The sequence below is a fragment of the Micropterus salmoides genome, unplaced genomic scaffold (genome assembly GCF_014851395.1).
Source record: "Micropterus salmoides isolate LMB-PRFRI ecotype aquatic unplaced genomic scaffold, ASM1485139v1 Ms_hic_scaffold_11, whole genome shotgun sequence".
NCBI lineage: Eukaryota > Metazoa > Chordata > Actinopteri > Centrarchiformes > Centrarchidae > Micropterus > Micropterus salmoides.
Genome location: NW_024040152.1, coordinates 25,196,666 through 25,213,186, shown reverse-complemented (window position 1 = coordinate 25,213,186; position 16,521 = coordinate 25,196,666). Strand labels below are relative to the sequence as shown.

General features: G+C 41.1%; 1 protein-coding gene across 1 annotated transcript in view; it reads left to right on the top strand.

The window, feature by feature from the left end:
• LOC119897916 (eukaryotic translation initiation factor 3 subunit H) overlaps positions 1–16,521 on the top strand; it is a 57,632-nt gene that overhangs the window by 821 nt on the left and 40,290 nt on the right. Inside the window, exon 2 of the mRNA XM_038711961.1 lies at positions 9,685–9,841. Within this exon, the coding sequence (XP_038567889.1) occupies positions 9,685–9,841 (157 nt within the window). The remainder of the gene's footprint in view (positions 1–9,684; positions 9,842–16,521) is intronic.

Genomic DNA, 16,521 nt, shown 5'->3' with positions numbered 1-16,521 from the left:
TTCAACCCACATTTTGTATTTCCAAGATTTAAAGTGAAATCTGCACAAACACTTTTAAGTAGAGGGGAAACAAGAAGAAAATGTCACAGGATCCAAATAAAATATGATCTGAACACTCCCATTGTCAGCAAGTCTGACTTGGTCACCTGGGGGATTTGAACCCTGGAGCTACTGGTGAAAGTTTCTTTCCACACACCTTCTGGCAAGTTGAGGTGGAGACGTCACATGTGCCAGACCTGGATAGTTTTGTCAAGATGTTGGTGAGAAAAAAAAAACAAAAAAACATCACACATCATTCTGCTGGTTTTGGGTGTGTTGTCAGTTATTTTGGTTGCATTGAACCCGAAACTGAGTAAAACAGAAATTGTTATGCATACTGTACAAGTCATGGAAAGATACTAAATATCACTGCAGACTCACTGTTTGATGGATCTAAAAAACCTTTGAAACACTTGATATCGGCCATCTAGAGAATGTCTGTGTTGATTTTGGTTGCATTTAAAGAAAGACTTGTGGAGATATAGATGTTAATTGATTTAGCAAATTTCAGCTCCCTAGGACATAGATTAGATTTTTTGAAGTTAGAAATGAGAAATGTCTAGAAATTTACACTTCTTGTAATAAGCCACGCCCACTTTGAGCAATTATTACCAAATTTTATGCATGAATTAAGTAGTGACCCTAGATCATAGAAACCGAATTTTGTATAAATCCATGCAGCAAATTATGAGGTATAAATTTTTTGCAAGTGTAGCGCCCCCTAGTGGAAAAATATCCCAGGACTGCTCAGCGAAGCTCGGGCCGAGCATCTGAACAGATGCGTCAAGTTTGGTTACATGAGCTTAAGCCAATTTTGATTTACGGGCATTTATGTAAAATTATACCCTTTGACCAGTGACGCCTGTAGATGATCCTGCCAAAGTTTCAGGTCGATTGGCAAAACCATCTGGGACGAGTTCACAAAAATAGGTGTTAGAGAAAAGTGGTAAAAAGTTGTATAATTTGACATTTTTAGAGCAGAAGACCATTGGAGGAAAGATGCGGATGAATCCAGAGATTAAAATAATGAAAGAAGTTCGACTCTAAACAAAGCCGCTTTCGAGATAATTGCAAAAACGTAATGTTCATTGTTATAGCGCCACCATGAGTGCCATATTTTTGCCTGAGTAGTGGGTAGAATGTGCAACCCACCTGCCAATTATTGTGAGTTTCCATCCAAACACCTTTAGCGGAAAGAAAGAAAGAAGAATAATCAGAACTAAACCTGTAGGGCTCCAGGATCCCTAATTAATTCACTATTTATGTCATAGAGGCTTGGTAAGGTATTTGTCAATAAATGGACATGTAAACAATTGCAGGGTTGCTTGACAGAGGATCTGTGTGCCTTCTTTGAAACACAATCTGTAATCAGAGGCAGGGCACTACACTAACCTTTACCCCAAGGAGTACATGTGTTCCTAAATAAAAGAATTTAAGAGCTCACGGAGAAATTTAGGAGCACAGTGGATGATATTCAAATAACACAGTTTCTTAACATTTTACTACATAATCCTTGTGTGCAATTTATTATGTGAAAACCACGGCACCCCTAACCCTAAATACCCAGCGAGCCACACCCAAACCTTGCTTATCTTATTCTTGGGCATATGTGAGTGAAATACTCGCACTGTAGAGCCCTCAGAGTCGTTACTTTATTTGGTTGAATACAACAATGTGTGTCATCAATTAAAAAAACAACAAAACAATAATAAATAGTTGACGTGTGTGTTCCCCTCTCCATTCTGTACTTAGGACACTGAGTAGCTCATCAGCGAATCTTCTTGTTCTCTGGTCTATTTTGTCAGCTTTTCAGATAAAATGTACTTGAACTCTTTGGAAGCCGTCTACCTCAGTCAGATTTTTAACTTGGAAAGAAGGTTGCTTATTAGGTAATTGGTCACTTTCACCCAGTGTTTATACTAGAACAATTAATCCAGTTTTGGACTGATATTTCCATGGGCTTTTTGAAGTTGGGAATCATTTTGGGATTAAATGGCAGGACTGTATCTTAAAGTTTTTGGCAATTGGAAACGATGATTTTTGATTTTTGAGTCATGTATTTTAATGTTTTATTGCTTTTTTGTTATTACTTGTTTTTAACAGATTGTGTGTTTTTATTTTTGAATTGATTATTGCTTTAAAAAGTAAACCATGACACATTTTGAAATTTCTCTTCACACAAGTTAAATGTTTTTAGTGTGTAGTACCTCTGTATAAACAGCAGAGGACAAACTTGCTTCACTGCCATGCACTGATATCCTCCCTGCTCCTGCCCTAAACTGCACTGGACACAAAGCTAATTTTCCTGTTGTGCCTGAACGCAGTAGCAGGACGTAAACTTGCCAGCTGCTGCCTTCCTTTTATCTTGCTCATTAAAGCTGCCCTCGAGTCCATGGCCCTAATTTCAAATCTAAATATTTCACCTCACTGTGTATGCTTTAGACCTCTAATGAGATTTTTTTTTAAATTCATTTTCTCAGCCTTATCAACCAAACATTTTAATCACAGCAGTTAAATACAAAATAGTTGAGAGTCTCCTAGAGTGTGATCTCATTTGGATTCAGACTGTTGAAGGAAAGGTGCCTGTTTCAGGAGTTATGTAAGACGTTTCACCTGAATGCATTGAAATGCAGCAGTTGCTGCTGAGTTGCGTCATGACCCGTCTGTCAGAGGTTTTGCTGGAGGGTTGCCCACAGACAGCATCACCATTGCTGTGTAGTAGAATTGGATTGTTTCCTTGCTTTTGAAGAGGTTTCAGTGGTTGATGTTGCCACAGGAGTGGAGTGCTGCACAGCGATGGGTCCCATTAAACACATACTGAGATCAAATAACTGCCTGTATGTTTGAAAAAGTCTGTATTCATTTATTCTGACGTATGAGGTTCATTCAGACATGGGTCTTATTCACGTACCATGAAGGAAGGAATCGTCGGAGCCCATTTTACAGGACTTGGCGTTGTGATTTGAAAGCTCTGGGGATGGAAAAGGCAAGAAATGAATGCAAAAATGTGTTTAATTTAAATGTTTCTTTTAGCAGTACAGACCTTTTCTTTATTTCTCAGTGAATATATGAATGAGTAAAACATTCTGCCAAAACAGCCCGTTCTTTCCCCTAAGGCTTGCCTTGGGTCCTTAAGCCTGGGATCGCCTGGACAGTGTTCACACTACACAATGTGACACAGATCAGCTGTAACACACGCGGACACAAAATATAAGGCGCTACCCAGTGCAGAGACATATGTTACCATCTGTCCAGAACAGTTACTAACTACTGTATTTGTTTTGTCATGTCTTCATAATACAGAATCTACAGTTTATGGTGGTATTTTCAAGTTGTAATCCTTAAGATTTCTGTCCTGGTTGATTTTAGAAACATGCTGAGTTACTTGAGGTATCAGCAAGTGTGGTTTAATACTACATCCGGAACCTCTTGAGCAGCTACTTTTTCACGCGTTTAAGCAGATCTGTTTACAGCACAGCAAAGTTGAGTGTTAACCTAAATGGATTCTCTCAGGGATTTGAATGGATTTCGATTTCAAAACGAGTTTCGATACTGAAATCTGAGAGAACGTGTATTTGACACTAGATTCAGATTGGGTAAAATGATATCATAACCTAACTGCAGTGCCTCACAAGAATTGGCAGCCTCTGTTCTGTTTGAAAAGGGATGCATTAATGATGCACCATGCATTTCTGTCCTTGGTGAGGTCCCACGTACAGCCTAGATTTTGAAATTCTGTCATAATCGCTTAAATCAGCTTGCCCCTGCATCTTGAACAGTATTGGGGGTAATATGTTACAAAGTAACGCATTACTGTAATCGGATTACTTTTGTTTGTAACGCAGTAATGTAATGCATTACTGTTGATAACTTCAGTAATCACATTACAGTTACTAATAACAAAATCATCACGTTACTTGCGAACTGGTTCTTGAGCTGTCTGCATAACGGGAGGAGAGAAAAATAAATCAAACTTTTCGTGCATGTTTGTGTAACACTTTTCCGACCTAACTTTTGACTTTAGCGCCAGTTCACGAGGACGTAGAAATGGCAGAGCTGCCAAAGATGTCTTTCGAGGGTTTTTTGCTCCGACTGAAAGCTAAAGAATCCTGTTGTGATTTAAACTCTTCTTTATGGTTAACACTTGAGGCCAAACAGTGGATCACTTCATAAATCCGAGGTAGAACATTCAAAACAATGATAAAATCTTTTAAGAAATATGCATGAGTACAATTAAGTAAAATCTTTTTCAGACCTTTTTCTTAAAAGAGAAAAAATTCCTAATTTGTGTATGATTAAAGTGAATAAAATCAAACGTTAAAGTATATTACACCCAGTGTTGAGTGTGGAGTTCGTCTACATATCAGTGGCACAAAAAGAAAACTCATTATGAGATCGTCTCTCTTGCTGTACTTTCTCATAATTTAAGTCCTGTTGTGGCGGGAATATGAGCCCTTTTGTGTGTGAGTGAGAGAGAAGATTTATGATAAGAATTAAAGGCAGCCAACTGGGGATTTGGACTGCAATTGATTTTGCACAATTCAATTTTAAGCTTGTTGATTTATAATACACTGTCCACATATCAATCTTGGGCCTCTCCACATGAAGTGAGCTCACCAGGCTAGCTGCTGGTGAGCTAGATCAATAAAACTGTGTGAGAGAGAGTGAGTAAGTAGCAGGAAAAGGCGGTGCTGGAGAGTCTGCGTGTGTGTGCGCGGGCAGGATTGCACAAACTTAGAGCTTTCCAGGCTTTGCTTACAATACCTGATGGCATTTGCTCAGCACCAGGAAGCCAGCACAACAAATCCACCAAAACCCCGGTACTGCCTTCCTTCCCTTTCTTTTAGTGCAGACACATCTTTGTTTCCTCTATTTAAAGTATTTCTGTAGATTCAGGAGTTTTCTTAAAGCTCTGCTGTTATTTATTTGACCTTCCTGGAGTTGTTTGGTCAATTGTCCATCTCTTGCCTCCGCCTTTTCCAGACGGACGCTATTTAAGTGTGTGATGAATAGATTGCCAAGAGTTAGGTAGCTGAAAGCATTGTGTATCTGTGCTATCTGCTCTCACTGATGGAGACTAGAAAAGCTATTTGCTGGCAGAAAAAGGACCCAAAGCTCAAAGGGGCGGGGGCCAGGGGCCTTTGTAAAGCAGCTAGCACTGCCAATTCTGAAGACTGTATCCCCCTTCTCCCCCGCCCTATCCTTCCTCAGAAGTCTGAACTTTTTTAAAGATTGTTAATAAAATTCTTACTCTATTTTACTTTTAATTTTTTATTCAGCATATCCTGTGTTGTTTTCTATGCTGCTATGGACATTCCACAATCGCATACCGAAACAAATGAGACAATACCTGAGCAGACTGACTGAGAAAGCAGTCATCCGGTATAGATACACCAAGATCAGAACCAAGAGAGCAAAACACTCTTTATTTTTATATACTCCATGGCAGGAACTCACTTAAACAAGAAACTGTAACCATGGGGAGTCTGGGGACATGCATACATACCAGGAGATGTGAAATACACAGATAAATAGGTGATGTGCAGTATGCTGTTAATTGTTGGTATGTAGTTCTTGACATGCAGCTGAAATGCCTGCCTCTATCGTTGCTTTTGTATATCTGATGCGTTTTGTACCGTACCACAAATTGCCTCTCGGAGTCTCTTCCTTCAGTGGCTCACCTGTCTGCCCCCCTCACTCTCACCTGGTCCCTTCCCGCTGTCCTCTGTCTTCATTTCCTCTATGCATCTGCTTTCTCACATTTTTTTTGCGGATCCTCCTCTCCTCTCTCCCTTTGCCCTGCCTCTCTGCTTTACCCGTCGAGTTCTCACATCTAGAATTTCTCAGTATTTCAGCCCCCTCCCCTGACCTATTGTATGGCCCTTCCTCCCCTCTCAGTCAGAAAAGCCACGGCAGGCGGGCAGGGAATGAGATTTGTTTTTCTCCCCACTCCACCCCATATCATCTCTCTTCTTCCGCTCCTAGCTCTTTTACTTGTTGCTTGACAGGTCCAGCACTCTATTGAAATAAATCATCTCGTAGGACAGATGCATGTGTGTGTGTGTATGCATGTGTGCACGTGAGCTAGCGAGACGAGTAAGGGCTTCCTCGCGGTGGTGATGGGTGTTTCGTTGTGAGCGTGGCCCCAGGACTACTACCTCGTTCTTGTGTGTATGTGTGTATTATTAATGCTTCTGGCTATGACCTGCCCACACTGTTATCAGCGTGATTTATGCTCTGCCCCTCCACACTGTGCTTTCAGCTTCTTGTCCTCTTCCTGTTCATTTAGAAGCTTTGCTTCATTCTCTCGTCTTTGCATTAGCTTTTTTTCTGAGTAGGTGGGTGTGTTTGTTTGAGTCGGTCCATGTGTATGTATTTTGTGTGTTTCATGTTCTTGGCTTGAACATAAATGCACGCTAACCCATGGGGACTCGTGTCACCGCAGGGATAATAATTGAGGTCCCCATGGATAGAGACTGCTTTTGAGGGTAAAGATGTGGTTTAAGGGTTCAGGTTAAGCTTAGTAAAGGGGCTAAGGGGTGCATTATGTCAGTGAGATGTCCCCATGGATAGTGGAACAAACTTGTGTGTATGTAAGTAAGCCACAGCCCTTCCTTGGGGTCGGTGACGCAGTATTAGAGCTTAAACCAGCTCCTCAATCATGCAGAGGCTTGTCCTATTGGCCCATTTTTATCTGGCATTAAAAATTGAACACACAATGATGCATGGACACCCTGTCCAGATGAGGCATGACGATGTTGGAAATCAGACTACAAGTCCAAATATACCCTCCCACTGTACGAGGGTAGCATTTTTCTTCAAATTTCACTAGATTTGGGTTTTAATCTTTGTGAGTGCCGCCTCTTCTCTCTTCAATGTAAATTGCTACACTGTGCCAAATACTAACTGGCCTTGTACGCACTCAAGATCAGTGATGCACCAGTGTTGAAGCCTGCAGGTGGTGCTTACCACTCAATTCGCCACTCAGCCACAGCCAGTGATTGCCTGAGTAACTTGCTCCAGAATTTCCTCTTAACAAGCGTTTTCTTTTTTGGCAATTTTGTGGTTTTTATATAAGAGCTTACAGTGCTCTACAGTGCACTCACATATGCTGCTATAAATAGATATGTGGGGAAATGATGAAAAAGACTACAGCCTACTCTAATCTTCCATCAACATGTTTAACTTTTCATAAAGTTGATGCGCTTGTCAATTCCCCTTATCGTGAACCGACTGATCGCAGCCTGGATGGGGTGGGACATAAAAAAAAGATTGACATAAATTTTTAAAACTTTTAAAATGTTGAACTCATTGTTCATGCATGAATAGTTATATTATTGCAGAGTTAGTACTTTGCCTTAGCAAATTAAGAGACTAACACCCATTTTAGAGCATTTTTCATATGAAATTACAAGATTAATAACATTATTAATTTATTAATATTATACTAACAGTATACTATGTAATGAACATTATACTTTTAATTTAATGTTATGCTGTTATATTAATATACTAATTTATACTAGTTACAAATCCAGGTTGTGGATAGAGGAGCCAAGCCACTGTGCCAACATGTGCTCCTTCTAGCCACCTCCTCCTGAGTGCAACACACTCCCCTCGTTCTGGTTTTACTAAAAGTAATTTTTTATAAATATTGTTCAGTAATCTTGTTTACATAAAATGTGGCGTGGGTGGTGCTGGTGGATTGTGATCGTCCCTGGTTCAAAAGTCCCACATGCAACAATGCCGCAATGCGCCAATGACAGTAGGGTTTTGTGTGATGAGTGTTTTCACTCATCACTGGTGAGTGATAAGTGTTTTAAAAAGCTGTGTCTATGTTTTAAGGCCCATGCTGAGTGTCCAGATGCTAGGGTCTTCCCTTCTATAGTCCTCCACTGGTTTTCATATTTGCACACAAAGAGCACACAATGTTTCTTTTCTTTGTGTGCTCCTAAATTTCTTCATTTAAGAGGGGGAGTGAACATAGAGTCCTGGCTTGGAGTGCAGGACGGTGGCTGAGGATTTATTATGCAATTTAGTATCGATGTAGGGGTGGTACAGGAATGTGGTGGATTTTCAGGACAACTAATGTGCTGTGTGCTCCCAGTCTAACTGAAATTTAAATTTTCCTCATGTTTTGCGTAAGGACATAGATTATAATGAGGCTGCAGCTGTTGTGCATTTTTTATTTTTTTTTGTCAAAAGAAGACAACCTTTTTTTGTGGAATAAATTTTATGTTATGTATTTATGTTAAAAATCGTCTGATGGATTGCTAGTGGATGTTTAAATTTCCCAAATATAGATGTCGGCTTCAAAAATCCAGCAGAAAGTGGAAGCTGGTTACGCTAAAAAGTAACTTTCGTTGATTCTGTTAATACAGTTTTAACACAAGTCAAAACAAACCTCAAGGATATACTGATTCAGCAAAATTAACTCTAAGAGAGACAGCTGCAGTGCTATTGGGCACTAGGCAGGCAATGTTACAAAATAGTGACTCAAGCAATGCATTTTTTTTTTTAATGTTGCTTTTTTTTCCAAAAGATGTAGAGTAGGAGTTACTTTTATAATGGGTTTACACAGTGGAGGTGGTGAACCAGCCACGGGTGGGCTGAACCATGTAAGCATTAACACCCATAAAGGCTGCACACAGGCAAAAGATGAGCGCTCATTTCTAGGGTAAATAACTTTTTTTTTTTTCTCCCAAAGCAGTGCAGTAGTATTTATGTAACACCTGCACACCCGGTTCATCCTTAAAATCCGTCACATCAGAGCACCTTCGCTGCTTCACTATTCAGTGAGATGAATGTGTGCTACCAGGTACCTAGACCTAACTCTTTACATGTTTGTGATACCGAGACATATTTTACCATTCAAATAGTCAGAATATATCTTCTGTACCATAAAGTATTATGTGGTGTGCTGTGTTGGAAAGATGAAGCCTCCCACTGCACTATTCATATTTTCATTGTTTTGATTATCCAAGTTCCATGTTGTAGTAATATTTACTACAGCCTGAAGTCACTGCAAAGCTGTGTAATATGTTAAGTAAACTCATGAAGAAATAGTTTTTCATTACAATGTTTCCTTATTAGTCACACATCACAGTATGTTTTGTTTTTTGTTCTTTTTCAACTTTATTATCTTGAAATATGTTTTTGTACATTAGAATCCAGTTTTAATGCACACTGGAAGAAGTATTTTTGTCTACGTTTTTTCCCAGTGGTATTAATTACACAGTTTAATGTATTTGTACTGTTATAAAACATCAATTTTAAAACAACAGAGAAAGGAATATTACAAATTGGCAGCAAAAGGAAGGGGAAAATCCAGGCTGCTTTTAAAAAACATCTCAACCAATCTAACCTCAACGCAGACTAATGAGCACAAATCAACATGACGAGCAGAGACACAATTGAATTGGATAACATAAATCAAAGGATGATCAAATACAATAACAAGAAATGCTGTAACAGCCACAAAATGCACAAACAATGGGCACGATAAATAAATTAGCCCCGGCTCAGAAAATGAAATCATTTTCCAGAAACTGTTATTGAAAGGAGAATAAGGCCCCCTTTCCTTCCACTCTACCTCTATTCTGTTGCGGTACTTTGATACAGTGATTGCTCTTTCTGTTTTCACAGGTGGTGCTGAAGATTATCAAGCACTACCAGGAAGAGGGCCAGGGCAGCGAAGTGGTTCAGGGCGTCCTGCTGGGCCTGGTAGTCGACGACCGGCTGGAGATCACCAACTGCTTCCCATTCCCCCAGCACACCGAGGATGATGCAGACTTTGATGAAGGTAACTGAGGGCAGCGATCTGATTCTGTTTGTTCTATCAGTCCTCTTCTGCAGATGGCAAATGCACTCATATACACACACACATACACACAATACCATCACAATAGTCTGAAATTAATACCATGTTAGCATAAAATGCCAGTAAACCTTGTCTTTTGGGCATGTAGTGATGGGGTCTACTGTGAGGATGCTGGTAAATTTAGGAGATGATAGTGTTTGAATGCTTCAGTAACAAGGAGGCTTTGGTCTTTTGTTTGTTCTCAAATGATGAAACTCCGCTAAAGATGGCATTTTTGTAATTTCAGTTCTTCTGAATGCCGTGATGAATTGCACATTTGGATGAGAGAGTTTTTAATTAGCACTGAGCGCTGGAGTTGACATACCAAATGGCACTGTAAATATTAAGTTGGAACATTTCTCTGAAAAAATGTTGTATTGTTTTGGTGGGGAAACTTTGTAGTTAGGTGGTATTATTTAATTGGACCATGTCCTTGACAGGTTAGCTGAAAAGTGAATCTTCGACAGTCACTCCAAATTCAGTAAAAGTAATAACATGGGCAACTGGTCCCTGAATCCTACCAGCACTGGTCCTTGAAATACAGCAAAACTTTTGCTAAGAAAAAACATTATCCCCAACCCCCCAAAATTTGAGAGAGTTTCACGGCAAGACATAAATAATGCCAACTTGTCTTGTTAGTTCACACAATGTGTTTTGGAGATGGGGATCACCATTCTTGGTCCGCAATAATGCCAAAACCTAAAGAAATAATAGACTATCGAGGCTTTGAGCCAAGGTAGTCATATCAACAACTCACTGAATGTCAGTGTGTGTTTTCTTGGAGGTGTGAACGTAAGTTGTCCCCAGGCGCACAGTGTTAAGGACAATGCTGACTTTTAACTAAGCTAACTAGGTGCTGGGCGTCCTACGCTGTCAGTGCCAGGGTTGATGATGCGAGGGCAGGGATGGAATGGCTCCAGTGTTTGCGTTACAGGTGGGTGGTGCGAACGTGCACAGGATTTGATGTAGTCTTTATCTGCACATGGTACACTTTTCCTTTCCCCGCCTGCCTCCCGTCAGCTTTCGTATCGAGAGCTGCTCCGTCCTCTGACCTCAGCCCTTCTCCTATCAAGCCTCGTTGTTACCCGCTCCTTGTTACTGCTACAAGCCAGACTGAAGTATGGGAAGGTGAGCAGATGCGGGAAACTGAGGAATTGAGAAAATCCTGCTCTAACAGGCCTCCACTGCTAATGAGCAACTGTCTAAAATTCTGCAAGATACACAAGCGCCAGTGGTGGCTAAAGGTCATTAGTGTCAGGAACAACTCACTCTCTGTGTGTAGTGTGTGTGTGCAGGTGTCAAGGCTTGTTGTGCTGTTGACTTTTGATGCTCTGGATTTTCCGTCTGTCACTCCCTTTAAGTTAACAAGAGCTTCAGTTAGTAGCGCCTTGCCATGAAGCTTTGGAAAATTTACAACGGATTTCCTTTCAGCGAGGCTTTTGATCCAGTTGCAACATGTGACAGACTTCAGGTTATCTGTCTCACCAAATTCAAAATGGAAATGTGTTCAGTCAGTCATGCGTGTGTACGCTGTTTATTGTTGAAATGATTTTGAATTGAGAAGAGTACAGTGAAAAGTAGATGACGCGGTAGACTGAAGAATTCTCCCGTCTCTGCTTACAATGTATTGTCTGCAGAAAGGACTTTGTGCTAACTCAAGATATTATCTTTTGGAAAGAGAATTACTTGGAGAAGTAAAGTTATTGGACAGAAACATGAAAAATGTACTTTTATGTCTGTACATTTAGCCATTTTGTTCTCATACTTCAGCCTGAACCCCCTCTCTCTCTCTCTCTCTCTCTCTCTCTCTCTCTCTCTCTCTCTCTCTCTCTCTCTCTCTCTCTCTCTCTCTCTCTCTCTCTCTCTCTCTCTCTCTCTCTCTCTCTGTTTTCTTGTGTGAATTGGAAAAGTAGTACACTGCTCAAAAAAATAAAGGGAACACTAAAGTAACACATCCTAGATCTGAATGAATGAATTAATCTCATTAAATACTCCTTTCTTTACATAGTTGAATGTGCTGACAACAAAATCACACAAAAATTATCAATGGAAGTCAAATTTATCAACCCATGGAGGTCTGGATCTGGAGTCACACTCAAAATCAATGTGGAAAACCACACTACAGGCCGATCCAACTTTGATGTAATGTCCTTAAAATGAGGCTCAGTAGTGTTTGTGGCCTCCAAGTGCCTGTATGACCTCCCTACAACGCCTGGGCATGCTCCTGATGAGGTGGCGGATGGTCTCCTGAGGGATCTCCTCCCAGACCTGGACTAAAGCATCCGCCAACTCCTGGACAGTCTGTGGTGCAACGTGGCGTGGGTGGATGGAGCGAGACATGATGTCCCAGATGTGCTCAATTGGATTCAGGTCTGGGGAACGGGCGGGCCGGTCCATAGCATCAATGTCTTCCTCTTGCAGGAACTGCTGACACACTCCAGCCACATGAGGTCTAGCATTGTGTTGCATTAGGAGGAACCCAGGGCCAACCGCACCAGCATATGGTCTCTCAAGGGGTCTGAGGATCTCATCTCGGTACCTAATGGCAGTCAGGCTACCTCTGGCGAGCACATGGAGGGCTGTGCGGCCCCCCAAAGAAATGCCACCCCCCTCTCCACGGCGTCTCCAGACTCTGTCACGTCTGTCACATGTGCTCAGTGTGAACCTGCTTTCATCTGTGAAGAGCACAGGGCGCCAGTGGCGAATTTGCCAATCTTGGTGTTCTCTGGCAAATGCCAAACGTCCTGCACGGTGTTGGGCTGTAAGCATAACCCCCACCTGTGGATGTCGGGCCCTCATACCACCCTCATGGAGTCTGTTTCTGACCGTTTGAGCAGACACATGCACATTTGTAGCCTGCTGGAGGTCATTTTGCAGGGCTCTGGCAGTGCTTCTCCTTGCACAAAGGCGGAGGTAGCGGTCCTGATGCTGGGTTGTTGCCCTCCTACGGCCTCCTCCACATCTCCTGATGTACTGGTCTGTCTTCTGGCAGCGCCTCCATGCTCTGGACACTACGCTGACAGACACAGCAAACCTTCCTGCCACAGCTCGCATTGATGTGCCATCCTGGATGAGCTGCACTACCTGAGCCACTTGTGTGGGTTGTAGACTCCGTCTCATGCTACCACTAGAGTGAAAGCACCGCCAGCATTCAAAGTGACCAAAACATCAGCCAGGAAGCATAGGAACTGAGAAGTGGTCTGTGGTCACCACCGGCAGAACCACTCCTTTATTGGGGGTGTCTTGCTAATTGCCTATAATTTACACCTGTTGTCTATTCCATCTGCACAACAGCATGTGAAATTGATTGTCAATCAGTGTTGCTTCCTAAGTGGACAGTTTGATTTCACAGGAGTGTGATTGACTTGGAGTTACATTGTGTTGTTTAAGTGTTCCCTTTCTTTTTTTTGAGCAGTGTATTTATGTAGGACCCGTGAACTTACTCTAGCATTAAATTGCTACTAAAGATCTAGATCTAAAGTGAGACATGATGGGATTCATGTGTAGATAAATTTGTTATTCAAATAAATGTCACATCAATAATGACAAACAATGGAGATGGACACACAATGTTTTGGATAGACATCCTAAAACTCTGCAGACTGGCAATACAATGGTCAGTGTCATCTGCCCAACTCCAGTATTTTTGCTAAGTATTAAACTAGGATGAGTTGCAGTAGAGGCCAGCATTCTTTATAAGCAGTTTTTCAGATTGTTAGCAGTGCTGGGTGCACAACTTCTGGGAATAAAGTTACCACGCTGCCTTTTCTTCTGGAACTGGATGGCCCAAAGTAGGTATGACTAGAAAATGTCAAAAACAGACTGTGCACAGGGTTTTTGACAGTTATTGATGAATTTCTCATGGATTTGACTTTCTGATACATATCAGTTTAGTCATTACAACCTTAGATAAAGCTTGATATTTGAGTCTGGAAAAACCCAGCAGAGCAGCATGTACTCTCTTTACCTCTATTCAGGCACCCTAGACACGTTTAGCTTCTTAGGTCTGCATGTGTGGATAGACCTCGCTGTGTGTGTGTGTGTGTGTGTGTGTGTGTGTGTGTGTGTGTGTGTGTGTGTGTGTGTGTGTTTGCATACCTGAATCATTTTACACTGACTGACTCATTGCCTGCTAGAGCTCCCACAGATCAGAACTACACCTCCAATCTATCTCTAAAGGAAAGATGGACAGGATTGGCAGCTACGTGACTGTTTTTTTTTCTTTGCTTTGTGTATGTGTGTTTTAGTGTGGACATCTGCTATGCTGCTTTTTCATCAACAGGTGCCACTGTGGAGCTGTAACTTGCAGGACAGTCAGTAGCAGCAAATGTAACCAATATGAGTGAGAAAAAGATAGAGAAAGAGAGTAATCAAGCGCGAGCAGCAGGATCAGCCTCACATAAAACCTTAGCTGAACCCAAACCCTCCTATTTCCCATGTCCTTGCATACTTTGTCCTTGTATCATTGACAAAATGTATGGAGAGAGAGATGTAGAACTGTACTCTCTCTAGGCGTTCTGTGCACCAGAGGCACGCAAGTAGCATGTTAATAAGGCCCTCTTCTTTTGTTGTGGTATCATCGATAATACAAAGAAAGCAGTATCATGGTACAGACAGATTATTAGGGATGGAGGCGCATGGGAAATTTACATCAGACCTTATAAGGTAGTAACTGTGACCCTCCCCTCCCCTGACTCACAAAAACACACTCTCCACTGTGACCTTCCAGATTCAGGAAAGGTGTTGTGTTTATGAGTTGCAAAAAGGATTTGTTACATAAGAGAATTGTTTATACATGTATAGCTATTTAGGAGCTAAACTTCTGGCTGATTTTGATCTCTGGCAGATTTGACAGCCAAACATCAAGCAAGCACAACGACACAAGACATAGTAAGCCAGCTAATACGTTATTACTTACTTGTCCAACAGAAAGAGGGGCAGCTCAGCATCTGTCCTGAACTCTTTAGCTCTTTAATGCTCACGCCTACGAGTAAAAGCCAGTCTGATATCTACTCTTGTCCGGTCTCTTGCTTGGTCACTCTCGCTTTCTTGTCTTTTTTGAGTCTCTTTGCAGCCTCTGCTTTTGATATCTGTACAGAAAATACCATGCTTGCTTCTTCCAAATAACTTACATTTTACATTATGTACTTGTTTCTTCTGATAGCCAGCTTGCTGAAGATTGTTTTTGAAGTGTTGTGGTTCCGTTTCCAAGCATTGCACTGTTCTCGCAATAGAAATTCTGCCTGAGATTTCAATATTATATAGTGCCATAGAAAGCTCCCACAGCCCACGGCAATGACGTCATTCACGGTATTATTTATTTTGAAGCTGTTGTTTTGATACTAGCATTAAGTCTTTGAATGAGGGCATTGCTAGTACTGTTGATCACATTGAGAATCAACTCCTAACTCTGCAGCATTCAGCTCATTGTTTAAGTGTGCCGGTCAATATGGTTGACTCCTTTTTATGGCTCTTAACCAACCTCTGCACTACGTTTATTGAAAATGTCACTGCACTTCCACGTTTTGACAGTGGGTGGGCGTTTATTTTTTCTGGATTCATCCTTGCATGTTCTGCCAAGCACCTGTCTATTCTTATACAGATTTATAAAGATTTGTTTTCAATGTGTTATATTCTCATTAACCACTATCATACAACTAAAACTGTGGACAGCTGCTCCCAGTTTATAAGCTCATGCTAACAGATTAAACACTGCACAGAGTTTGTTGCCCAGTTCCAAATAGCATAGAAATGAGGTATGTGGCTGGAAAGAAGAACCTAACATCCAGGTAGCCACAGAGATCCCGATATTTTTTCATTGGAGCTGGACTAGTTTATGACAACTAGATTATAAGTCATGATACTGGGAACTGTTTTTTTTAAGCTACTTCAAATTCCAAGGTATGATAACTGTTGTTTTTAATTATTTTGGTTAGATCTGACTTACAAATAGGTGAATACTTGAAAATACCCTCACCAAATAATTTCTCACTTGGTTAAACAACTGATGAAGTGTGAGTCACGGCAATTCACAGGCTTAAAAAGCATGATTGCCTGTTTGTTTCGTAAGGAGGTGTTATATCAAACTAACTGTTGCTCAGTACCGCTTTTGGTAAGTATATTTTGATATTCAGCCCATGTCACTAGTATTCAGCAGCAGCAGGAGGAGGTATCCTCAAGGTAAAGCAAAATTAGCCTGCACTTTCTCTCCCTTCACTACTTTCCTCCGTCCTCCTCTCCCTCTTTTCCCCTCCCTTTTTTCTCTAACTCACTGCAGGTAAGAGAGCTGCCTCTGCCCTTCTCTTTGACCATTTTCTGTCTTCCTTCTCTGCAATCACTGGCTCAGTTTCCTTCCTTCAGTATTTTTATTCATCATTTCTTCTTTTATCATTTTCTTCCTTCGTTCTGCACCAAATTGTCCACATCTAATCCTGAATCCTTCTATCGTCACTTATACAACCAAAGAAGGATTAATAAAGCAACATACTGTTAGACAGAAACTATATAAGCACCAAACCATTGTCCTGTTGGGGTGATTATGTCCCTGAAAGAAAGCGTTCATTTATGACGATTGTGTGCTTAAATAGCCATGAATGGCCTTCTTTTTTTCTTTTTGGGAAGAA